The sequence below is a fragment of the Chiloscyllium punctatum genome, chromosome 8, assembly GCF_047496795.1.
Source record: "Chiloscyllium punctatum isolate Juve2018m chromosome 8, sChiPun1.3, whole genome shotgun sequence".
Classification (NCBI taxonomy): Eukaryota; Metazoa; Chordata; class Chondrichthyes; order Orectolobiformes; family Hemiscylliidae; genus Chiloscyllium; species Chiloscyllium punctatum.
The window spans coordinates 102,842,031-102,869,302 of NC_092746.1; the positions used below are offsets into that span (position 1 = coordinate 102,842,031).

Here is a 27,272-nt window from a genome sequence, read left to right on the forward strand (position 1 = left end):
CCTATCTATGCATCTCATAATGTTATAGAGTTCTGTCAAGTCTCCCCTCAGCCTGGGCCACATCAGAGAAAACAATCTTGTTTTTCGAGCCTCTCCTTTTTATGGCTCATACCCTGTAATCAAGGCAGCATCCTGGTAAACCTCTGCACTCCAAATCCTCCACATCCTGTGGCAACCAGGATTGGACACCACTATTGTGTGGCCTAGCCAAAGTCTTATAAAGCTCCAACATGACATCTGGGCTCCTGTAGTCAATTGTCTGACCAATAAAGGCAAGCATGCCCTATACCACCTTTTACCACCCTATCTACTTTCATGGCAACTTTCAGGGAGCTATGCAGTTTGTACAGAGGACCTTGGGGTTCAATGCTGTTCAGGGTCCCACCATTAACTATTTACTTTTCCTTAACATTTGATATCCTGAAGTGCAGCACCTCAAATTGTTCTACATCCCATTGTATCCTTTTGACATCCTTCTACACTATTCACAACTTGCTACTGTATGTTGTGAATAGCAAGTTTGCAACCTGTTTGCAAACTTGCTAACCCACCTGTCAAGCTTTCATCAAGTCATTGCTGTATTATCAGAGGTCCCAGTACAAATCCCTGAAGAACACCACTAGTCAGAGACCTCCAGCCAGAAAAAGACTCTTACCACCAACACCCCCTCTTCCTCGGCGCAAGTCAGTTCTGAATCCAAGCAGTGAAATCACTGGATCCCATACATCTTAATGAGCCTACCTTGTCTAAAGCCTTATTAAAATTCTGATAGACAACATCCACTTCTCTACCCTCTATCACCTTTCTCATTTTGAAATTCCATCAAGTTAGTAAGACGTGACCTGCGCAAAGGGCCATGCTGATTGTGTCCCTAATTAGGCCAAATGCATGTAAATCCTATCCCTAAGAATTCTCTGAGCTTCCTAACCGATGAGAGACTGACTCGCCTTTAGTTTCCTAGATTATCCCCACTTCAGGTGAGGTACAACAACCTTGTGGTCCTCTCCAGTGGATTGCAAGGATATGAAGAGCTTGGTCAAGACCACAGCAATCTCCACCTTTGCCCCCCTCAACCTGTGGTCTTATCCATCTTTTAATGCTCTTCAAGAGACCCAGTAACACACCTTTCTTGATTGCCAAATTGCCTTTGCGTATTAATATGCTCCACACTAATCTCTCCATCCTCTATAAACCTGGGTGAGTACTGATGCCAAGTACCCATCTCGGATCTTGCCCACATCCTCTGCCTCCAAGTGAAAGTTTTCTGTTTTGATCCTGGAGTGGTCCTATCTTCGCTCCTAGTTATCCCCTCAATCCTCATTGTTAAGGTTATTTCATGGTCCCTCTTGGTCTCTTAATTCCCTGCTTGAATTTTTTCCTGCTGCTTTATATTCCTCATGAACCTCTGATTTTTAGCTTCCTAAAGCTTAGATATGCTGCTGCTTTTTTTTGACTAAATTCAGTACCTCCTTATTATCCAAGGGTCCTGTAAATTGCCATCCATGTCCTTCCTCACTGGAACATGCCAGTCCCAAACTCTAATCAGTGGATCTTTGTAAACAAATCCATGTCAGATGTTGGGCAAGTCAGCAGGTCCTCCCATTTAACCTTCCCTCGCTCCTACCTAATACTGATTGTAATTTCCCCCAGTTTAGTACCTTTTCTGCAAGGTCCTAACATGCCCTTATTAACTTTTGAAATCTAACGAGTTGTGATCAGTTTCCAAAGTGCACTCCCACTGAAATAGCAGTCACCTGGCCAGGCTCATTAGCTAATACAAGGTCCAGTATGGTCCTACCTGTAGTTGGAGTATCCCATACTGTTTCAAGATATCCACTTGGATGTACTTAAATTCTGCCTGAAGAAGCTTGTTTTAAGTGCAGTAAGGGCTCATGTATCATAATGACTTTTATCCACCTGTCCTGACACCTCCTCTGACTCTTCCTACCACCTAGGGTCCAACTGTTTTTTTTCTCTTCTCTTGTTTTGTCCTGTGCATAACATCACCTTGCTTACTCAACTTGATTTCCATTTGCTACTGATTAGCTGAAGGTAATCCTCCACTGTTTACCATGCCAAGTTTCTGGCACCTGCAAACTGTAATCAACTCTCCTACATTAAAGTTTAAATCATTTATGCAAGCCACAAACAGCAAGGGTCCCAACACTTGCCCCATGGAACCCATGGACATTAATTGCCAATCACTCGTGTTTTTACGAAACTTTAGTTTACAATATCCCTTTCTATTCTCAGAATTAGAATTTCTGATCTTGTGGACTTTGTTCCCTGTTTTCTAGTCCTGCTGTTAATTTGAATGCTGTGACCTTTTTCTGATTGGATATTGATTGATCAATGTCTTTTGAACACCCAGGAATAGTGCCATCTTGATTTCAAGATTGATGTAACTTGACCTAAATTATTAGTTTGATTAGGATTCCACTCTTGATGTGTTATTAAAATGGTAAAATATGTACAGTAACTTGTCGTCGTCAAACCTGTTCCAAGTCGAATAGCACAGCACTCCTGAATTCTTAATTTTTTTCCTACAATTAGACTGTCATTTTGTATATCAGAATGCTTTCTTTCTCAAAGCATATGTTGAATTTCTCTTACAGGTATCTCCATTCCCTAATGCTGGTTTCATAAATGGATTTACTGCAGCTCCAAACTTCAAATCAGCTACAGCCCCTTTGACCTCTCTCAGACAATATAATCCTAGGAACAGGTTAGATTTATTTTCAAGTTTAATTTAAAAATTAGCGCAAACCTTTTTCTGGTATGTATGGCTGAAGTCCTGTTGCATTTACACACTTGCTTCTATTGCACATACTGCTCCAGTTTCACTTTGTTTCTGACTGCCTTCCATTGTTGGAGGAAGGCAGCTTGGGCAAGAATGGCTCAATCAGTGCAACAAAAAGCATTAATTTGGATCTGTATTGTTGAAAATACCAGCTTATGAAAAGTTTTAATTATGCTTTTTTGAGATATTATCAAACTTGATGTGAAACAGCGTTTTTGCAAATGAGTTTCTCCTGCACTGTGTATACATCTGAACATTTTACTAATGTTAAAATTGAGATGCCTGTATATGCAAAGTATTTCGCATAAACATTCAAGTTAATCTCCATTGTAGTTCAGTACCACTCATCCTTCAATGGGATACAAGATTTTCTGACCAGAATATACTATTTCAAATAGGTGGAATGTCAGCTTTGCACAGAACAACCAGCCAGTGTGAACTATGCTTCAGTGTTCTGGCTGTTTCATTTAAAGTGCTCTCTATTTGTTACAAAAGTACTTTAATCAATAGTTTATACCTTCATGTAGCTTTATTCAAATCTGTCCTAACTCTGTCAAAGCGATGTTGTATTCAAAATTACTGGAGCTGAATGTAATATTCTGTGAAACTTAGTTTTTTAAAAAAACTGTATTCCTTTTATGTGAGTCATGCAGTCAAAGAAGTAGTGACCATAGTGTTACAATTACGATAGTATTGTGAAATAAAATCCTGGCTACTCGATCTGAGGTAAATTTCATAAATTGAGTTTTTTGTCTCTCTCATGGGCTATATCTGGAGATCATGAATATTGGTGTAATAAAATATTGGTAGGTAAAGATATTGATTGAGTTGGCAAGTTGTGATCCCCAGCAAATGCCTTACACTCAGTGCTAGCCTTCTATTACATTGAATACCTTTTCCCCTTTCATCTGAGCATCAGCATTTTTGCTTCATCCAAACTATTTAGTAAGTTGTCAAGAGAAAGTTAAATCACAACTATTGACTGCTGGAGCTAGTGGGTAAAAGTTTAGCAGATGGTATATATACTCTGGGGAAAATATGAATTTAGTCCACTTGGGTAAGGCGAGTATGAGAACAGCATGCCATTTTAAATTGTCATACTGAGGCACAGGGATCTGGAAGTCCTAATGCATGATGCACTAACCCTTACTATTTAAGTGTAGCAAGTAATTTGAAAGTTTAACAATGCAGCAATTTAATTATACGCAGTAGAATAAAACTGTATGGTTTTACCCTGGCTGTAGTGGGTCATAACATGTAGGAGCAGAAGTTGGCAGTTTTTATTTTATTAGATTACTTAGTGTGGAAACAGGCCCTTTTGGCCCAACAAGAGAACACTGAACCTCTGAAGAGCAACCCACCCAGACATTGCTCTATATTTATCCCTTCACCTAACACTATAGGCAATTTAACATGGCCAGTTCACTTAACCTGCACATTTTTTGGACTGTGGGAGGAAACCGGAGCACCCGGAGGAAACCCATGCAGACACTGGGAGAATGTGCAAACTCCACACAGACAGTTGCCTGAGGCAGGAGTTGAACCTCTGTCTCTAGTGCTGTGAGGCAGTAGTGCTAACCACTATGCTGCCCAGTTTGGCCTGCCAGGTTTAATTCTTGCTCCACCTTCCTGCCTTTTTCACAACGAACTTTTTATTGATTCCTTTTGCTGACTCAAGGCTGAGTTGGACATGCCGTTATAATTGTTAGCCCTGACAGTTATGTGTAGGGAAGAATTGCACATTGATTACCATTTAAGAAACTTTACCCATCTGTCTAAATAGGTGACCACGTAAAAACAAGGACTGCAGATGCTGGAAAAGCACAGGTCAGGCAGCTATTTCTGAAGGTTTCTGTCTGAACCATCTATTTTCCTGCTCCTCTGCTGCCTGACCTGCTGTGCTTTTCTAGCACCACTAATCTAAATAGGTGACAGTTTTAGTCTGAAATTGTTGAATCTGCTGTAGGAGAAACAACCTCCTGAGGATCTACCCTGTCCAGCCCACTAACAAACTTTTAAGACCATGAGAAATGGGAACTTGAGCAGGCAGTTGAGCCTTTCAAGGCTGACCCAGTTTTGCCCGTATCCATTTTCGTGCCCTTACTCTGTAACACTTGTATTTTGCCTCCTGATCAAGAATATCCTGTTTAATGTATCATATCTCTGATACTATGCATTTGGGTATAAGTTCTTAAGATTTTATTCTTCACCTCCACCTGAGGAAGAAGCAGAGCTGTAAAAGCTGGTGCTCCCAAATAAACCTATTGGATTTAACTTTGTCCACCCCTATTCAACACCAGCACCTCAAAGTCCAGAATATCTGTCAGTATAGGTGTACCCAAGGTTGGTGCACCATAGGTCTCTGTAGCAAGGAGTTCCAATGATGTGACCTTCAGAAATTCCTCTTCATCTAAGTAATAGGTGCCTTTTTTTTTATTCAGACTATGCCCTCTAATCTGAGAATTATCCATGAGGGGAAACATCCATTCAGCACTTACCCTGTCATGACCATTAGGAATCTGTTTGCCTCAATGAGGTCACCTCTTATTCTTTGAAACTCTAGTGCTTTGAATCCTAACCTATTTACCCTTGTCTTGTAAGACAAGCCTTCCATGCCCAGGGTTATTCTAGAGTCAGCCATACAGCACAAAAATACACCCTTTTGGGCCAGTTTAACCATGCTGACCAGATATCCTAAATTAATCTTATCCCATTTACCAGCATTTGGCCAATGTCACTCCAAACCATTTCAATTCCTGTACCTATCCAGATGACTTTTAAATGTTGTTGTAATTGTACCAGCCTCCTCCACTTCCTCTGCTAGCTCATTCCATACATGTACGACTCCTGTATGAAAAAGTTGCTCTGTAGGTCCCTTTTTATACCTTTGTGCCCTCACCTTAAAAATATGCCCCCTAGGTTTGAACTCCACCCACCTTAGGTGAAGACCCTCACTATTCACCTTGTCTGTGTTCCTCATGATTTCATAAACCTCTAAAGGTCACCTCTCAACCACCTGTGCGAAGGTTGGAACTTTTTCCACTTATCTAGACCCTCAAATCAAACTTTCCAGTCTTTGAAACCTCTTGATAAATCTTTGCTCAACCCTCTCCAATTTAATATCCGCCGAAAGCAAGGTGACCACAACTGTGTACAATACTCCGAGGGCTCACCCACTTAGTGTATAACCTCAACATGATGTCCCAACTCCTAATATTCAGAGGTCTGAGCAGTGAAGAAAAGCATGCTGAGCACCACCTTTTAATCACCCTGTCTGCTTGTGATGTAAATTATGTACCCAACTTTGGTCTCTGTACAACGCTACCCAAGGCCCTAGCATTTAATTGCACAAGTTAAGGCCACTGTTTTACAGAAGTGCAATATTATTTATCCAATGTAAACTCCAAAGGCCACTCTGCCCATTGTTTAATAAATCAAGATCTCTTCGTAATCTTGAAAACCACCTCTTCTGTCAATTTGCCATAAATGTTAGTGTCACCTGCAAACTTAGTAACTATGCTTCCTATGGACTCAGCACAAATGCCTGCAGAATACTGGTCACAGGTCCCCAGTCCAAAAAAGCCTGATACCAACACCACCCTGTTTCGTATTGTCATGCCAATTTTGTATCCAATTGGAAAGCTCTCCTTGAATCTCTTGATCTAACTGTACTAATCAGTTCACTGTCATAGTCCACATATACAACATACAAAAGCAGAGCATAATATCTCTTTATTTTGGTTACCTCCTCAAAACACTAAAGTTAAATAGTACTTAGCAAGCACACAGCCATGCTGACTATCCCTAATCAGTCCTAGCCTTCGCAAATGCATATAAATCCTATTTTTCCAAATTACTTGCACCAACTTATGTACTACTGTCAGACTCCAGTCTATAGTTCAGAGACTACCCCTTGCAGCCCTCAAAGGCACAACATTCGCACACCAGTTCTCTGGCACCTTGCCTGTGGCTGTAGGTAAGCTGTGCAGTTTCTTTCTCGACCTTCTCATACATTTGAATGTGTCCTGGAGAGAGATTTGACTTCATTTTAAGAAGGTTTGGAGGGCTGTGGGATTAATTTAGTATGAGATTACATTCAGCGTGGACTGGTTGGACTGAAGGGTATGTTTGTGCAGTAGACTCTGAGCTGTTTTCAAAGAATCAATATTTATTTCCGATTTCTCTCGCCTGTCTTTTTTCCACAGTAAAAGCAGACACAAAATCTTCACTCATCTCTCCCTTGTGATTTCTCTCAGATGACCTTGCTGATTTTTAAAGGGGCCCTATTCTCTCTCCAGCTGCTCTGCACGTACTTGTAGAATCCCTTCGGATTAATCTTTACCTTTTATCTGCCAATGCGCGTTCTCATCTCTCCTGTCTTCTTGATTGTCCTCTGAAGAATGCCCCTCTGCACTCTTATACTCAGGGGGTTCATTTGCTCCTCATTCTTGACCAGAGTCTCCATATCTCTATTCATCTATTCCATGCTCTTTCTAGCCTTGCCCTTCGTTGAGACAGGGACATAATGCCTCTGAACTCCGCTATCTCACTTTGATAGCCTCCTTATCAGAGGTCACTTTTCCTGCAGACAGTCTTGTCTAGTCAACTATTGCAAGTTCTTAACTCATACCACTAATATCTGCCTTACTGCAATTTAAAACTTCCACTTTTATGGAAGGCTTACCCTTTTCCATAATTCTATTTGCTTCAAAAGAGTTACGACCACTAGTCCCAAAGTGTCTCTGTACTAACAATTTTGTCACTTGCCCTGCCTTATTTCCTAAGGGCAGGTCAAGTTTTGTTGCTTTCCTAGTAAGTTCATTTACATATTAAGAAACTTTTCTTGATCACTTAAGAAATTCCTCACCAACCAAGCCCTTAGACTGGGACTGCCATAGTGTTATAGAACATAGAACAGTACAGCACAGAACAGGCCCTTCAGCCCACTATGTTGTTGTGCCGACCACTGATCCTCATGTATGCACCCTCAAATTTGTGGCCATATACGTGTCCAGTAGTCTCTTAAATGTCCCCAAAGACCTTTTTTTCTTTCAACACATTCCATGCTCTCTCAACTCTAAAGAACCCGCCTCTGACATCCCCTCTGTACTTTCCTCCAACCAGCTTAATACTATGACCCCTCGTGTTAGTCATTTCTGCCCTGGGAAATAGAGTCGATAGTCAGAGACTATCTATGCCTCTCATTATTTTGTATAACTCAATTAGGTCCCCTCTTCTCCTCCTTTTCTCTAATGAAAAAAGTCCGAGCTCAGTCAACCTCTCTTCGTAAGATAAGCCCTCCAGTCCAGGCAGTATCTTGGTAAACCTCCTCTGAACCCTCTCCAAAGCATCCACATCTTTTCTATAATAGGGCGACCAGAATTGGACACAGTACGGTCTAACGAAAGTTCTATAGAGCTGCAACAAGATCTCACTACTCTTAATCTCAATCCCCCTGTTAATGAAAGCCAAAACACCATCTGCTTTCTTAACAACCCTGTCCACTTGGGTGGCCATTTTTAAGGGATCTATGTACCTGCACGCCAAGATTCCTCTGTTCCTCCACACTGCCAAGAATCCTATCCTTAATCCTGTACTCAGCTTTCAAATTCGACCTTCCAAAATGCATCCCCTCGCATTTATCCAGGTTGAACTCCATTTGCCAGCTCTCAGCCCATCTCTGCATCCTGTCAATGTCCTGCTGCAGCCTACAACAGCCCTCTATACTGTCAACGACACCTCCAACCTTTGTCGTCTGCAAACTTGCTGACTCATCCTTCAATCCCCTCCTCCAAGTCATTAATAAAAATTACAATCAGTAGAGGCCCAAGGACAGAGCCCTGTGGAACATCACTCACCACTGACTTCCAAAAAGAATATTTTTTTTCTTCTACCACTCGCTGTCTTCTGTTGGCCAGCCAATTCTGTATCCAGACAGCGAAGTTCCCCTGTATCCCATTCCTTCTGACCTTCTGAATGAGCCTACCATGGGGAACCTTATCAAATGCCTTTAAGTTCACATACACCTCATCCACAGCTCGACCCCCATCAACTTTTCTAGTCACACCCTCATAGAATCTGAAGGTTTGTGAGGCATGGACCCCCCCCCCCCCCCCCCCCCCCCCCACCCCCGCCATGTTGACTGCATTTAATCAAGCTATGCTCTTCCAGATGGTCATAAATCCTATCCCTCAGAATCCTTTCTAACACCTTGCAGATGATAGATGTGAGACTGACTGGTCTGTAATTGCAGGGGATTTCCCTATTTCCTTTTTTTGAAGAGAGGAATTACATTTGCCTCTCTCCAGTCCTCCGGTATGACTCCAGTGGAGAGTAAGGATGCAAAGATCTTCGCAAGTGGCGAAGCAATTGCATTTCCCGCTTCCAAAGCAGCCGAGGACAAATCTGGTCTGGGCCTGGCGACTTGTCAATTTTAATGTTTGACAAAATTTTCAGCACGTCAGCTTCTTCTATCGCTATCCATTCCAGCATGCACACCTGCTCTTCAAAGGTTTCATTTGCTACAAAGTTCGTTTCTTTCGTAACGACAGAAGCAAAAAACTCATTTAAGGCTTCCCCTACCTCCTCAGACTCCCCGCACACATTCCCTATGCTATCCCTGATTGACCCTAATCTTTCTTTGACCATTCTCTTATTCCTCAAGTGTAAAATGCCTTTGTGTTCTCCCTTATCTGTTCTGCCAAACCTTTCTCATGCCCCCTCCTGGCTCTCCTCAGACCATTTTTGAGCTCCTTCCTTGCCTGCTAGTAATTCTCTAGAGCTGAGCTTGACCCTAGCTTCCTCCACCTTATGTAAGCTTCCTTTTGACGAGAAGCTCCACTGCTCTTGACATCCAAGGTTCCTTTTATCTTACCACTAGCCAGTCTGAGGGACATATTTATTCATCACTTGCAACAACAGTTCCTTAAACAGTCTCCACATGTTCCATGTTAAAGGCATTATACACAATTGCTCTCAATCAATGCTTCCTAATTAATGTCTAATCGCATCATAGTTTCCTCTTCCCCAATTAAATATCCTCCCATTTTGCCTAATCCTTTGCTTCTCCATAGCTATGTAGAATGTGAGGCAGTTGTGGTCACTGTCACCAAAATGCTGTCCCACCATAATATGATACCTGCCCCGGCTCGTTTCCAAGCACCAAGTCTAGAATGGCCTCTCTCCTAGTCGGCCTGTCAACGTACTGAGTTAGGAAACCCTCCCGAACACCTTATAAAAACAGCTCCATTCAAATCTTCTGCTCAAAGGAGGTTCCAATCAATATTGGGAAAATTAAAGTCACCCATTACAACAACCCTACTACGTCCACACTTTTCCAAAATCTGCCGACCTTGCTTTCTTCAATCTCCCTACTGCTATTGGGGGGCCTGTAGTAAACACCTAAGAGGTGACTGCTCCCTTGCTGTTCCTAATTCCCACCCATACTGACTCGGTAAGCAAATCTTCCTCGACAATGGAAGCTTCTATAGCTGTGATACCCTCTGGTTTGTAGTGCTACACCCCTCTTCTTTTTTCCCCCCTCCTTATTCTTTTTAAATGCTCTAACCCTGGAACATCCAGCAACCATTCCTGCCCCTGAGAAACTCATGTCTCTGTTATGACCATAACATCATAGCACCAGATACTGATTCATGCTCTAAGTTCATCACTTTTATTCCTGATACTCTTGCATTAAAGTAAACACACTTTAACTGATCCCTTGGTTCCTTCCCCGGAAAATCCTTCCTACTAGCTGGTTTACCTCTTGCAATTGCCTCATCTGCATCATCTCTCACCTCCAGTATACAGCTCAGGTTCCCACCCCCCTGCCATACTAGTTTAAACCCTCTTGAACTACTTGAGCAAACCTTCCACCCAGGACATTGGTCCCCTTCAGTTCAGATGCAACCCATCCTTGTACAGGTCCCACCTTCCCCAGAAGGCATCCCAATTATCTACATATTTGAAGCCCTCCCTCCTACACCAACTGTGCAGCCACGTGTTAAGCTGCACCCGTTCCCTGTTCCTCTCCTCGCTATTTTGTGGCACTGGTAGTAAATCAGAGAACACTACTCTGGTCCTGCTTTGCAGCTTCCATCCTAACTCCCTGAAATCACTCTTTATATCCTCGATCCTTTTCCTGGCTATATCATTAGTGCCAATATGTAACATGATTTCTGGCGGTTCGCCCCCCCCCCCTTTCTTTTTTAGAACCTTATAGACCAGATCAGAGACTTCCTGGACCCTGGCACCAGGGAGGCAACATACCTTCTGGGAATCCTGATCCTGACCGCAAAATCTCCTGTCGATTCCCGTACCACGAGTACTTTTCTATTCTGCCCCCTTCCCTTCTTTGCCACAGTGTCAGGCTCATAGAACATAGAACATAGAAGAATACAGCGCAGTACAGGCCCTTCAGCCCTCGATGTTGCGCCGATCAAAGCCCACCTAACCTACACTAACCCACTATCCTCCATATACCTATCCAATGCCCGCTTAAATACCCATAAAGAGGGAGAGTCCACTACTGCTACTGGCAGGGCATTCCATGAACTTACGACTCGCTGAGTGAAGAACCTACCCCTAACATCAGTCCTATATCTACCCCCCCTTAATTTAAAGCTATGCCCCCTTGTAATAGCTGACTCCATACGTGGAAAAAGGTTCTCACTGTCAAACTGACTGCTCTGGCTTTCCTCTGGTAGGTCATTCCCCCCCGCCTCAACCCAGCAGTACCCAAAACGGTATACTTAATGCTGAGGGGAATGTCCACAGGGGATCCCTGCACTCTGTCCCCTTTCCTCCTCCTAACTGTAACACATCTATTCTTGTCCTGAGCCTTAGGAGTGACCAACTCTCCCAGGAACTCCTCTTAATTACCCCCTCAGCCTCCCGATCCGTAGTTGCTCCAATTCCCTAACCGTTTCCAAGGAGCTGGAGTTTGGTGCACTTCCCGCAGATGTAGCCAGCAGAAACATGTGCCATGTCTCTCACCTGCCACATGCTGCAGGAGGAGCAAGCAACTGCCCTAGAATCCATACCTGACTTACCTGAACACCAAGAGGGCGGGTGGGAGACACTACAGTTGTAGAGTCTCTGGTTTAGCTGTCTTGCTGATATATATGAGCACTGCTTTCCTTCCCAGCTGGTCCTCGTCACTTTCTCCGCTGCTCCCACTCCCGTTCCTTCTGTGAAAGGGAAAACACTGTTGTCCGCCACTGGTAAGTAATTTTTAAAAAACTGCCTTACCTTAGCTGCAGTCTTTCGGGTTCATCTTACCTCCGCTGCTGCTCACACTCAAATGTTTAGAAAGCTAAAATTCCCTATTATTACAATACTGTTATTCTTGAGATCTGACGACATATGTATTCTTTGGTTTCCCTTTGACTATTGTGGGGGCTACAGTACTGCCCCTTCAATCCTTTCATGAGCTCCACTTTATATAGCTTCACTTTCTATCCTTCCTATAGCAGTTCAATGCTTCCAAGTTTAGATATCAGTCACATGTTCCCATAGGTGCTGAGCATGCTCTACCTGTAAAGACCCCTTGCATTGAAATGATGCAGTTTCTTTCTTCAAATTAGTTTGTTCTCCTAACTTGCTCTTGCCACTTCTATCTAAATGGCTCATTTTTAATTCTGAGCCATCCACATCTGCCTCCTCACTGCTGCTTATGATGCCACTGCCCTCCCTCCAAAACCCTCACTAGCATGTGGCGGTGGGTGATATACTGAGATGACTACCCTTTTTTTTTGAGGGTCTACTTGTTAAACCACCTATTTAACTTTGTATATTCACTGCAAAGCCTCAACTGTTAAGTATGTCACTACTAATGTGTGTTAAACGTAGTCTCCCTCTCTCCCCCTCCTCCGCCCCCCAATATGTTGCAACCTTTTTTGAGACATCCTTGACCCTAGCACCATGGATGCAACTTTTCTGTCCTGAATTCAAGCTTATGGCTCAAATTTCTGTGTACCCTTAATAGGAGAGTTCTTTGGAACCTTTTTTTTTAATCTTGACAAATGGGGGAGATACTGAACTAGTCTCTTCCATCAAATATTTACTGTGGAAAAGGACATGGAAGATCCAAAATGTAGGGAAATGGACATTTTTCAAGATGTCACCATCTATGTTAGAGGAAGAAGTGCTGGATGTCTTGAAATGCAGAAGTGGATAAATCCCCAGAACCTGATCAGGTGTATGCTAGAACTCGGAGGTGAGAGAAGTGATTTGGGCCTCTTGCTTAATTATTTGTATCATTGATAGTCACAGGTGAGGTGCCAGAAGACCTGGAGGTTGGCTAACCTGATGCCACTCTTTTAAGAAAAGTGGGAAGGACAAGCCGGGGAACTAGAGACCAGTGAGCCTGATGTTGGTAGTGGGCAAGTTGGAGGGAATCCTGAGGGACAGGATGTTCATGTACTTGTAAAGGCAAGGACTGATTCGCGATAGTCACCATGGCTTTGTGTGGGAAACAATGTTTCTCTAACTTGAGTTGTTTTGAGGAAGTAACAAAGAGGATTGAGAGCAGAGCGGTAGATGTGATTGAAGTGTGGACTTCAGTAAGGCATTTGACCAGGTTCCCCATGGGAGACTGATTAGCAAGCTTAGATCTCATGGAATACAGGCAGAACTACCCAATTTAATACAGAACTGCCTCAAAGGTAGAAGACAGAGGGTGGGGGTGGAGGGGTTGTTTTTCAGACTGGAGGCCTGTGACCAGTGGAGTGCCACAAACATCAGTGCTGGGTCCACTACTTTCAGTTTATAGATGATTTTGGATGTGAGCGTAACAGGTCCAGTTAGTAAGTTTGCAGATGACACCAAAATTGGAGGTGTAGTGGACAGTGAAGAAGGTTACCTCCGATTACAACAGGATCTAGACCAGATGGGCCAATGGGCTGAGAAGTGGCAGATGGAGTTTAATTCACATAAATACGAGGTGCTGCATATTGGGAAAGCAAATCTTAGCAGGACTTATCCACTTAATGGTAAGGTCCTAGGGATTGTTGCTGAACAAAGACCTTGGAGTGCAGGTTCATAGCTCACTGAAAGTGGTGTCGCAGGGAGATAGGATAGAGAAGTAGTTTGGTATGCTTTCCTTTTATTGGTCAGAGTATTGAGTACAGGAGTTAGAAGGTCATGTTGTGACTGTACAGGACATTGGTTAGGCCACTGTTGGAATATTGCGTATATTTCTGATCTCCTTCCTATCAGAAAGATGTTGTGAAACTTGAAATGGTTCAGAAAAGATTTGAGGCTGTTGCCAGGGTTGGAGGATCTGAGCTATAGGAAGAGGTTGAATAGGGGCATGGATAGGAGAAATAGACAAGACTTCATAGGGTCTGGGAGTTAAGAACTAGAGGGCATAGGTTTAGGGTGAGAGGGGAAAGATATGAGACCTAAGGGGCAACTTTACCACACAGGGTGGTAAATGTATGAAATAAGCTTCCAGAGGAAGTGGTGGAGGCTGGTATAATTGCAACATTTAAGAGGTATTTGGATGGGTCTATGAATAGGCAGGGTTTGGAGGGATATGAGCCAGGTGCTGGCAGGTGGGACGAGATTGGGTTGGGATATCTGGTTGGCATGGATGAGTTGGACTTGAGGGTCTGTTTCTGTGCTGTCCATCTTTGAATGTATGAACCCCACTTAACATTTTATTCTTGGTGCCCATGGTCTGGCTACCGTGATTTTTCTCAGTCTGAAAAGAACCCAAAACTGTTTGTTTAAAAGAGGAATGGCCACGGGCTCCTGAACTATCTTACTGCTTGTCCTGACAGTCACTTATCTGAATATGTTGTTTAACCACCTTTCTAAATCTATTAACCATCACACTGTCCTGTATGCTCAGTGACTATAACTGCCTCTTCAGCTAATCCAAATAGTCTGACACTGTGGGGTGCTGGAAGGACACCAAATCAAGCAGCATGCAAGGAGCTGGAGAATTCATGTTTCAGGCATAAGCCCATCCCTGAGGAAGGGGCCAAACATGCCACATGCAGACAGTCTCCATGGGCAATTAACTGTTCCCATCCTCTCCCACGTCTGACAGGAGAATACCATTCTATTGTCTACCACAAATGCCCCTTAAAATCTGCTGACTTAAATTTGCCTGATAAGACCTGCATCCTTCTCCAATCCAGTGTTTGCAGACTAATTACAGATGACATATGCTGGGAGAAAACTATATTCTATTTTACAAGCCTAAAAGAAACTCCTTTTAAAAACTGTACAGTCTTCCCTTACCCAGTTTTTAATTTTAAGCATACAAAAGACAATAATGGTAACAATACAGCACTTAGCTGAACCTCTCAGCAAAAAAATAGTTGCCTCAAATGTCAGCTCTCCAGTGTCCAAACCTGAGTAAAGGAATGTTGATTCCTGGTCCCTGTTGTTTAAACTAATGTCATCCCCAACAAACAAGTTGAAAACATTGATCTTCAGTTTTGTGCACACAAGAAAAATCTCTGGACAGGCCTTCCCCAAGATTCCATGTCAGCCAATTTCATTCCCCCCAAACCTCTCTCACTTAATTTGGGTTATAAAAGTTTGAAAAATTTTAAATGAAACATCTTCTGTTGCTCAGAAAATCACAAGCCTTCAACTTGAGCAGCTGCAAGCGCCTGCTTTCTTCCTTCACTTTTTTTATTTCCATGATCCTCCTTTCACCTGCCTCCAATGCAGTGATACCTTTTACTTAAGGGAGCTAAAACTGCTCCAGTACTCCAGGTTTGGTCTCACCAGTACCTCTTTGAGAGTTGCACTAAGACTTCTGTTATACTCAACCCCTTGAAATGAGGGCCAATGTTTTATTAGCTTTCCCGACGACCTGCTGCACCTGTTTTTTAGATTAGATTTCCTACAGTGTGGAAACAGGCCCTTTGGCCCAACTTGTCCACACCGACCCTGAGTAACCCACCCAGACTCACTTCCCTCTGACTAATGCACCTAATACTATGGGCAATTTAGCATGGCCAGTTCACCTGACCTGCACATCTTTGGACTGTGGGAGGAAACCGGATCACCCAGAGGAAACCCATGCTGGCACAGGGAGAACGTGCAAACTCCACAGAGTCACCAGAGGCTGGAATTGAACCTGGGACCCTGGTGTTGAGGCAGCACTACTAACCACTGAGCAATTTTGTGCACAATACTCCAGTCCTTGTATTGCAGCTTTCTGCAGTGTGCCTCCATTTTAAAAACTTTTTTTTTCTTCTAAAATGAGCAAATTTATGCTTTCCACCATTTGTGTTTTGCCCACTTAACATATCGATGTTGTGTTTCAGTAAGATTCTTTTGTAAATATCTATGGTCCATTGCTTTAATTCAAATTTGTTTAATAATTGGTTTTTAAACTGTATAAAGGCAATGGGAATGCCTTGAAAGTGTACTTTGGTGTGTGGGGCCATGTTTCTTTTGACATTATCCATGTTTGAACAGCAAAGATTGCTCATTTTTGGAGTCTAAAGTTAAATTAAGCCAAAAGTGCTCAAACTCTGAAATGCTGGTTTTAAAGTATATATTTTTGGCCTGATGTCTCAATTTGTTTAGGTAATGTTCCAAATATGATACTAAACCCTAAAGTGAAGGGTAATCTTATTCTGGAGAAGGCTAAGTTGCTATGATGGCAAGTAGAGTTTAAAGTTGTCTGGTTTGTTTTATCTGCAACTGCACGCCAAGGAAGTTACATTGTAAAGCCATGTATATTGGTGCAAAGGCAGCAAAGATGTGTTTTAACAGGTTTCAGGAAGTCTGGGCTCAAGACAAGACAGTGGAAGGTCACTGACTGCATTGGGTTAAGGAGTAGCCAAAGATCACACTGCAACTTGCACTACTGCAATAAGGCTTTAGATAATTGTGCAGTTTGCATAGTGACCTGTACGTGATCTTTTCAATTGTTCTTAATTGTTACAGGTGTATAGAGAATCACATGCTGCTGTTTCATTTTGTTGATAGGAGGGGAATTTGTGCAAAAGATTTTTGTTTAAGTCCTTAATGCTAGTCTCTTAAGTAGCAGTGGTTTTAGTACCGATTAGCCTTGGGGCTGGGGTCAGAAATTACACAGGGTCATGTCAATGTACTTGGAGCATGATTTATCACCAGACATGATGTTTTCTATTTAACTTCTCTTCACTTTGGGTAGCCTATAAGTCTTCCTTTCTACTACTTAGTGAAATAACTTTTTGTAGTGAAGTACTAAATTGTGCTGATTTCTAAACTTGTAAACAGCAGCAGGAAAGTTAACATCCAATCGAAAGTATTAACTTGATGCATTTTTTTTAGATAAGTAAAAGTTATTTTTATTTCTGGTAGGAACCACAGCAAAACGCATCTGCGCCCCACACTGCCGAACACTGACCGTGGTCCAGGACTTTTGGAAAGCCCAACGATATTCAATTTTTCTACGGATCGTTTGTTGAATGGTGTTCGAAGTCCACAGATGCGACCAGCTGGACCAAACAGGACACGGATCCATAGTAGTGCAGGTTATAAGAGAGATTTTGCAATTGGAAGGTCAGAGCAAATCAGTGCTGATTCATCACCCAGCATGGGCCGAGGAAGGTAAATCTGAATAACTGAGATAGGAAGTAATCCTCATTTTTGTACTTTAGACAGCTTTGTCTTAATGATCTAAATGTGTGAAGTGGAAGTAGACTACTTAGACCTTCAAACTACTTGTGCTAATCAATAAATTCGCTTTGTCTTCTACATTCCCATTCAGCTGGTAGTCTTTGATTCCCTTGTAATAATCTGTGTCCATTTTTAAGATGTTCAGTGATTCCTCTATGATCTCTAGTGTCAGAAAATGTTAATCTCTAATTTATCAAAGTGACCCTTAATCTGAATTCTGTCACAAGACAACATTATTTCCACATTCTCAATCCTATGTACTTCAATCAGTTCATGAGTTAGTCTTGTAAGCTCCAGTGGAAACCAACTTAGTCTGTCCAATCTTTTGAGACAGCCTGCACAATTTAGTAAACCTCCTTTTGAGCTGCCTCCAATGCATTTCATAGTTTTTAAATCTAGACCAAAGCTGCGCACAGTGCCAGGTGTCTATATAAATGTAGTTTATTTTTTATGTATTCTATACAACCTGTGTTCCAACCAATCTTGTCATCTGTCCATTCAATTGCCTTGCCTTCACTCCAGTTCAAGGTAAATTGTAAAACAATTGAGACCCTCGCACAGATTCATGGAAACTCCACGTAATCTGGAGAAGGACCATTCATGAATACTGTTTCATGCCAATGTTGATCTTTTATCCATGCTAACCTCTATGACCTTCTCTGCCCTATTGCTCATAACCACGCTACTTGCAAGAACTCCATTTTTTGTCTATTGCCTCATAATTGTACACCACCGCACATATATTATGTAAAATCATCTAAATAAAATAACACTTTGAGTAGCTTAATCCTGATGAAGTATTTTGGGGTGGGTCAAGTAATCTTGGAAAGCCCCTCTTTAATTAACGATCAAAGACATTAAAATGGTCATTTGTGATCTGAGAGATGTATAAAACTTGATTTTTGTCTGGATATCAGTTTTTAAGGAATTTTATTCTTTCAATTCAGGAAGAATTCTTATGGATACAGGAAGAAAAGGGAAGACAAGTTTATGGTATGAAAAGTTTTTTTTTGTTGGAAACTTTACATAATGACTGCCATATAAAGTTCATTGTGCTGGGGGTTATGTAGTCGAAGTATGTAGAAGGGTATTGCACTCAGTTCTGTGGAGTAGCTTGATCAACCCATTAAATGTGATCAAGAAAAGTTTCTTAATATGTAAATGAACTTACTAGGAAAGCAACAAAACTTGACCTGCCCTTAGGAAATAAGGCAGGGCAAGTGACAAAATTGTTAGTACAGAGACACTTTGGGACTAGTGGTCGTAACTCTTTTGAAGCAAATAGAATTATGGAAAAGGGTAAGCCTTCCATAAAAGTGGAAGTTTTAAATTGCAGTAAGGCAGATATTAGTGGTATGAGTTAAGAACTTGCAATAGTTGACTAGACAAGACTGTCTGCAGGAAAAGTGACCTCTGATAAGGAGGCTATCAAAGTGAGATAGCGGAGTTCAGAGGCATTATGTCCCTGTCTCAACGAAGGGCAAGGCTAGAAAGAGCATGGAATAGATGAATAGAGATATGGAGACTCTGGTCAAGAATGAGGAGCAAATGAACCCCCTGAGTATAAGAGTGCAGAGGGGCATTCTTCAGAGGACAATCAAGAAGACAGGAGAGATGAGAACGCGCATTGGCAGATAAAAGGTAAAGATTAATCCGAAGGGATTCTACAAGTACGTGCAGAGCAGCTGGAGAGAGAATAGGGCCCCTTTAAAAATCAGCAAGGTCATCTGAGAGAAATCACAAGGGAGAGATGAGTGAAGATTTTGTGTCTGCTTTTACTGTGGAAAAAGGAGCTAGAGAAATTGAAATACTGATTCCTTGAAAACAGCTCACATGAGGAAATGCTGGAGGCCTTAAACAAGGTGGTGGATAAATCTCCAGGACAATGTGGGAAGTTAGGGAAGAAATTGTGGGGTTGAATGATCTATAGCCACTGGTGAGGTGCCAGATGACTGGAAAGTGATTAATAGCTATAGATTTGGGAGTCTGATATTGCTGGTGGGTAAGTTGTTTGATCTTGAAAGATAGGATTTACATGCTTTTGGAAAGGTAAGGACTGATCGGGAAAACCAGCATGGTTTTGAGAGGGAATTTGTATGTTTCACGAACTGGAGTTTTTTTTTGGAAAAACCAGAAGTGTTGAGAGCAGCGTGGTAGATGTTTGCATGGGCTTTAGTAAAGTCTATAACTTCCATATGGCACACTAGCTAGTAAAGTTAGATCACATGGGATCCAGGGACAGCTTTCTAATTTGATACAAAATTAGATTCTCCAGAGGAGACGTGGTGGAGGAAGGTTTTTTAAATTGGAAGCCTGTGACTGGAGGTGTTTTGAAGGGATTAGTGCTAGGGCAACTTCTGTTTGTCATTAATATATGTATAACATGGATGAAAATCTTCGTGCAGTTGGTAAGCTTGCAGATGACCGCAAAATTGGTCTAGTGGGCAGTAAAGAGGTATAAAACTATAAAAGGAACTTGATTGATTGGGTCACTCGGCAGAGTGGCAGATGGACTTTACATTTGGCTAAATGAGAGATATTAATATTGCATTTCTGTAAAACAAAGGTGTTGACTTGAACAATTACTGGTAGGGCCTTGGGTAGTATTGTTGAACACTACTTTCCTAATGACCTTGCATTGTCTTGCCTGGCCCCCAGAGGGCAATCTCGTACAAATTTCTTACCTGGCATTGGAAGGTTTATCAATTTCGCTTCAATTTCCACCCTGCCCCCCCCTTCTCTTTTACCTGGTCTACTTCTGACCCCTCCCTTTCCTTCCATAACATCTGTTTCTATTTTTGAAGATAGACTGGCCACTAATTTCCAGTATAAACCCTTCAACTCCCACAGTTCTCTGGGCTATACATCCTCACTGTTTCCTGTCTAGAAACTACTCTCCCATTCTGTCTCTGTCACACATCTCCAATAATGCCAACTTCGACAAGCATTTCAAACATCTTCCAAATTCATCAACCTAGGATTCCCCAGCACTGTTGTCAATAGGACCCTCAAGATCTGACTCATCACCTGCTCTTCAGCCTTCTCCATCTTGTCCCCTCCTTTCTGGACTCCATATGGATTTCAATATCCTTTTTAGTTTGAACCCACACACATCAGGCCTTGTAATCTGTGTTAATCCACAACTCATTGTTATCCACTAAGTCTCTATAGCTAATCACTTTCATAGCCAGATGGCTTTCTCTCTTTTTGTCAAACTATTCTCTTTTGAACTCTTCCCACCTATCATTTATTCCTACCTTCTGCATAAAACCCTATATTTTCCTAGCTGCTGTCAGCCCTGAGGAAGGGTCACTGGACCCAAAATGTTAACTTTGATTTCTCTTCACCGATGCTGTCAGACCTGCTGAGCTCTGCACAATTTGTTTTTGTTTCTCATACAAAATGGGCTTGTTCAGTTAGAACATTTAGTCATTTGGATAAGTACGTGAATAGCAAAGGTTTGGAGGTATATGGGCCAAATGGAGGCAAGTGGGACTAGTTTGCTTTGGGAAATTGGACCGATTTGAGTCCGTTTCCATGCTGTATGACTCTCCTCCAAAGCAGCGCAGGCTCCACCTGAAGAAAATCTTAATTCAGTTTTTTTTAAAAATAATATGATGGTTGTGTTCGGGTGCAACCCCACATTTTAGAGACAGTGCTTAAAATCTTGGGTGCTGTAATCATGTTACAGCCAACATGTTTTGAACATGTGTTGGTGGCCCCAATTTGTCAATTATGGTGAACTCTTGTTGACAAACCATGCATTATAACAGAACAATCTGTGCTTAATGATTTTTACCTGTAGTGTGCAAAATCTTTGCACCACAATTTACAAATTGATTTCCAAACGCCTTTCACTCAGTGTGAGGCAAAGTGTTAATGGTTAGACATGCTGTAAATGATTGCTTCCACTGCTTCCTGGGGTTTGACCGAGTGAACTAAAAGTTTGAATATTTGTTTCTCCAAATACACGCCATGAGCTTTCCAACTTTTGAAACAAAGCTTATTTGGGAAAAATTGATTGTCCATTCCTAATTGCCTTGTATGGTCTTACATTGCCCTCTGGAGGCAAAGAAATACAAAATGCTACTGCAGGTCACTAGACATGTAAAACATGAAAGATGTGAATGAACTAATTTATTTAAACCAGGTAGCATTAAATGTTTCCTGGTTCTGCAGAAATGGAGGCGATTTGGACGCGTAATCAGCACAATGTTTTCTACTTGGCTGGGATTTTGCAGTAGTGTTGACAGTTAAACTCAGTATTCTTGCTCAATATTCCACAGAAACTGACATTAACATCTGGAATAGTGGGATCTGCAGCTCTTGCTTTTGGTGGTTCTGTTTATTTGGTGTACAATCATGGCACTCCCCAGACTAATCCAGTAAATAGAGTGGAATTTGTCCAATTTTAGTCTCATCGTTGTAGGCCTCCCAACATGTTGCAGCTTGCTAAATAAGATGCAACTGTTTGTTTGTTTTTTAACGGCATGCTCCCTTCGTAGTTCGAGGTAAATACATCCCCAGTGGCCCTGAAAATGTTGAATTTATGGAATATTTAAAATCTGATACATTGAGCTAAATTAATTATTTTAGTTCCCAACACTTCAGTTGACAGTATTGTTTGACTTTCTATTTTGCTGACTGAATACTGTACTGTTTGGCTGCCTACCTGCTTAGAATCATAGAATCCCTACAGTGTGGAAACAAGCTCTTCGGCCCAACAAATCCACGGTATCCCACCCAAACACATTGCCCATTACTCTACATTTACCCTTTCCTAATGAAGGAGGTGGGGGTCAGCAGGAAACGTGTAGAAGTCACTGGCTGAAACATTAAGCTGAAAAGAGCATTTCACCTTGCTTTATATCCTCCTGATTGCTTGATCCCTTTGGTCAAATTAACTACTTTAAGTATTTATTCTTCCATAATTCAGTTTCAGTTAAGACCTATCAATATCTGACTTGAGACAAAACAGGTCTTTCTAAGTCCTAACCTATTTAGCTAGTTATGTAGTATTGATCTTCTGTTCCATTCATGACAACGTGACTTCTTTCTTGGATAATTTTTCAGTCACTGGTTTCCACCTTTGTGCCCTCGAGAAATGAACTGATACCAGCACATTTATATTAGAGAAGACTTTTATTGCTCACTTGTTCACAGAAATGTTCTCAATTCATAAATTTTTGAAGCATCTTTTATTCCCTTGTGGGCCATGCTGACAAGACCAGAATTTATTGCCCATCTTGAATTAACTTAAGTGACTTGCGAAATTATGAATAGTTGAGTAACCACTTGTATACCAAACCAGGTAGCTAATTTTTCATCCTCAAAGGTGTTTTTTGCATAAACTGAATACTTTGCTATTGCTGAAACTTTGTTTTTAATTGACTGAATTGAGTTTCCACTAGCCATGATGAGATTTGAACCAATATTCCCAGTGGTGTTCATTTCTTATTCGTCCACTCATCACAACTGTGCTCCCCATCTCTTCTAATTGTTGCTTCTAGGTGCTGCTTCATATTTTCAAATCAGCCTGTTCAGATGTTGTTCCACAGCTCTGGAGCAGGTGGAACAGTTTATCCAGTTTTTTCCTGGCTCAGTTAGGGTCACCACTACCCCCAGAAGTACCCTCCAATTGCTTTATTGTCCGACACTCTGAATATCACAAAATCCATATTATCCTGTTTCATTAGTTGTACACTCAAGTGAATTCAAATCCTAACTTCACACTTTTAATTTGGTTGAAGAATTATCATCTGTCATATTACAGACTTTTCCAACTAGCCCATGCTGAACATAATCCCAAACTAAACTGGTCCTACCTATCTGCTCCTGGCCCAGATCCCTCTACCTTTCCTATGAATGTATCCATCCAAATGTCTTAAAAGCTGTAATTGTGCCCAATCCACTTCCCCAGGAAGTTCATTTCTTAAATGAGTCACAGTTTATATTAAAAAAAAAGTGCCTTTTTTAAAAAAAATAAACTCTCCTTTCACCTTAATGTGGCCCCCTGGTCTTTAAATCCCCCATCCTAGGGAAAAGACAAGAACCATTAACTCTATCTTTACCGCTCATTACTTTGTAAAAGTCTTTGCAGGTTGCCCCCTTCTACACTCCAGTGGAAAAAGTCCTGGCATTTCCAGCCTTTCTTTATAGCTCAAACTTTTCGTATCCATCAACATCCTGGTAGACCTCTTCTGAACCCTCTCCAGCTGGGTAATATCATTCCCATAACTCTGACCAGAACTGGATACAGTATTCCAGAAGAGGCTTCACCATATCCAGTGTAACCTCAGCATGACTTCCCAACTCCTATACTCCAAAGGACTGAGCAACGAAGGCACGTGTGCTAAACTTTTTAACCACCCTGTCTGAGACGTGAACTTTAAGGAATTATGTACCTACGCTCAGAGGTCCTTTCTTGTCCTACAATGCTATCCATTAGCTAAAGAAGCCTACCCTTGTTTGTTGCACAAACTGCAATACCTTGCACTTATCCAGATTGAACTCCATCTGCTATTTTTCAGACCTTTGACTCATTTTGGTCAAATCCCTTTGTATTCTTAGAAAACCTTCACTGTTACTGTACCACCAGTTTTGAACAATTCATCAACTTCACCAACACATTCCACCCTGACCTTTTAAATTTACCTGGGCCATCTCCGACACCTCCCTCCCCTTCCTGGACCTCCATCTCCATTAATGACGACCGACTTGACACTGACGTTTTTTACAAACACACCAACTCCCACAGCTACTTGGATTACACCTCGTCCCACCCTACCTCCTGCAAAAATGCCATCTCGTATTCCAAATTCCTCCGCCTCTGCCGTATCTGCTCCCAGGAGGACCAGTTCCACCACAGAACACACCAGATGGCCTACTTCTTTAGAGACCGCAATTTCCCTTCCCACGTGGTTAAAGATGCCCTCCAAAGCATCTCGTCCACATCCCGCACCTCCGCCCTCAGACCCCACCCCTCCAACCGTAACAAGGACAGAACGCCCCTGGTGCTCACCTTCCACCCTACCAACCTTTGCATAAACCAAATCATCCGCCGACATTTCCGCCACCTCCAAAAAGACCCCACCACCAGGGATATATTTTCCTCCCCACCCCTTTCCGCCTTCCACAAAGACCGTTCCCTCAGTGACTACCTGGTCAGGTTCACACCCCGCCCCCACAACCCACCCTCCCATCCTGGCACATTCCCCTGCCACTGCAGGAACTGTAAAACCTGCGCCCACACCACCTCCCTCACCTCTATCCAAGGCCCTAAAGGAGCCTTCCACATCCATCAAAGTTTTACTTGCACATCCACTAATATCATTTATTGTGTCCATCGCTCCAGATGCGGTCTCGTCTACATTGGGGAGACTGGGTGCCTCCTAGCAGAGCGCTTTAGGGAACATCTCCAGGACACCCGCACCAATCAACCACACCGCCCTGTGGGCCAACATTTCAACTCTTTCCCCTCCCCCCCCCCACCCCTGCCGAGGACCGAGAGGTCCTGGGCCTCCTTCACCGCCACGCCCTCACCACCAGACGCCTGGAGGAAGAACGCCTCATCTTCTGCCTCGGAACACTTCAACCCCAGGGCATCAATGTGCACTTCAACAGTTTCCTCATTTCCCCTTCCCCCACCTCACCCTAGTTCCAAACTTCCAGCTCAACACTGTCCCCATGACTTGTCCAGACTTGTCCTACCTGCCTATCTCCTTTTCCACCTATCCACTCCACCTTCTCCTCCCTGACCTATCACCTTCATCTCCTCCGCCACTCACCCATTGTACTCTGCTACTTTCTCTCCACCCCCACCCTCCTCTAGCTTATCTCTCCACGCTTCAGGCTCACCGCCTTTATTCCTGATGAAGGGCTTTTGCCCAAAACGTCGATTTCGCTGCTCGTTGGATGCTGCCTGAACTGCTGTGCTCTTCCAGCACCACTAATCCAGAATCTGGTTTCCAGCATCTGCAGTTATTGTTTTTACCACCAGTTTTAGTGTCATCTGCAAACTTATTACCCATGCCTTTTAAATTTTCATGCAAATCATTGAATAGTTTTATTTACGATGATGGATCTTTGGAGGCTGAATAATTGTTTTGGGTCTTCAAAAAGAAGCATAGCTTTGACTTGGTTAATTCTCACCTTTTTAAATTGTTTGTGGAAAGATGCGCACTAGATCTGGAGTCTTGTGTACATTTCGTGGCGATGCCATTTGGTGATGGTTTAAGTCTTGACTTGCCTTGTGCAAAATGTAGCTGGTAGAGAACGTTATGAATTTTCATTTCACTTGTGTTCTAGATTTTTTGAATGCTTAGTAAAGGTAACAAATCTATTGTCAGATATATAATAGAAACAGGCCCTTTGATCCAACTCATCCATGCTGACCCGATATCCTAAACCGACTAGTCCCAATTGCCAGCGTTTGAGCTCATATCCCTTTTTGTTTTAAATGTATAAACCAGATAATGCTACATATAAATGTGGTGGCTGCTTGCTGGATTGAACCAGCTGAATTTGGCTACTTATTCTGCAACTATGACCCTACGTTTGCAATCCATGCAACAGTAATGACCAATCACAACTGAGTTTGAAGTGAAATACAAACATACTCAGTATTTAATAGAGTGGGTGATTTTCAAGGACATGGGGACAATAATGAAGTTTGTTTATATATTGTGGTTTATGAAGAGGAAGAAAACCTTTTAAAGTATTAACTATGTAACAGAACATGAGAAGGGCAAAAGTTCCATTTTAGTTCAAAAACCATTTGGGCTCTGTTGAAAGGAGACCTGATGGAGGTCAGAAGCAACTACATTGCCCCCTAGAAAAGGGGTTCATTCAGAGCAGTTAAGGAAATGAGTCCCCTTCATGTTATAGTTTGTGAATTTCCAGGTCAGGGTGTTTGTTAGCACTGCAGATTATTAAACAACTGTTCAAACTCTTGGTTGTTTGCTCCTGGAAAAAGATTTGACAGCACCTGAGACCAGAATTGAGCAGAAACAATTAAATCAAATCTGCATATTTGAGGGAGTTTCCTCTTGGATTTTGCCTGTAAAATTATCATTTGGGATTTTGTTCAACGATCATCTAATTACTTGCATTCCATTGCCTTTTTTTTAAATAAGAAACTACTCTGCTTGCCTGGTATAGTCTTGCGTCTGATTCCAGGCCCACAGAAATGTTGTGGTTCTGTTCGCCGAGCTGTTTGTGTTGCAGACGTTTCGTCCCCTGTCTAGGTGATATCCTCAGTGCTTGGGAGCCTCCTGTGAAGCGCTTCTGTGATCTTTCCTCCAGCATTTATAGTGGCTTGTCTCTGCCACTTCTAGTTGTCAGTTCCAGCTGTCCGCTGCAGTGGCCGGTATATTGGGTCCAGGTCGATGTGCTTATTGATTGAATCTGTGGATGAGTGCCATGCCTCTAGGAATTCCCTGGCTGTTCTCTGTTTGGCTTGTCCTATAATAGTAGTGTTGTCCCAGTCGAATTCATGTTGCTTGTCATCTGCGTGTGTGGCTACTAAGGATAGCTGGTCGTGTCGTTTTGTGGCTAGCTGGTGTTCATGGATGCAGATAGTTAGCTGTCTTCCTGTTTGTCCTATGTAGTGTTTTGTGCCGTCCTTGCATGGGATTTTGTACACGACATTGGTTTTGCTCATGCTGGGTATCGGGTCCTTTGTCCAGGTGAGTTGTTGTCGGAGAGTGGCTGTTGGTTTGTGTGCTGTTATGAGTCCTAGTGGTAGCAGTAGTCTGGCTGTCAGTTCAGAAATGTTTTTGATGTATGGTAGTGTGGCTAGTCCTTTGGGTTGTGGCATGTCCTCATTCCGTTGTCTTTC

At 42.4% G+C, this 27,272-nt stretch overlaps 1 protein-coding gene across 4 annotated transcripts in view; it reads left to right on the forward strand.

Annotated features, from left to right (window-relative positions):
• larp4b (La ribonucleoprotein 4B) overlaps positions 1-27,272 on the forward strand; it is a 139,034-nt gene that overhangs the window by 87,118 nt on the left and 24,644 nt on the right. For all 4 annotated transcript variants that reach the window (XM_072576176.1, XM_072576178.1, XM_072576179.1 and 1 more), the window contains 3 exons: positions 2,616-2,725; positions 17,117-17,365; positions 18,382-18,427. In XM_072576176.1, the coding sequence (XP_072432277.1) occupies positions 2,616-2,725; positions 17,117-17,365; positions 18,382-18,427 (405 nt within the window). The remainder of the gene's footprint in view (positions 1-2,615; positions 2,726-17,116; positions 17,366-18,381; positions 18,428-27,272) is intronic.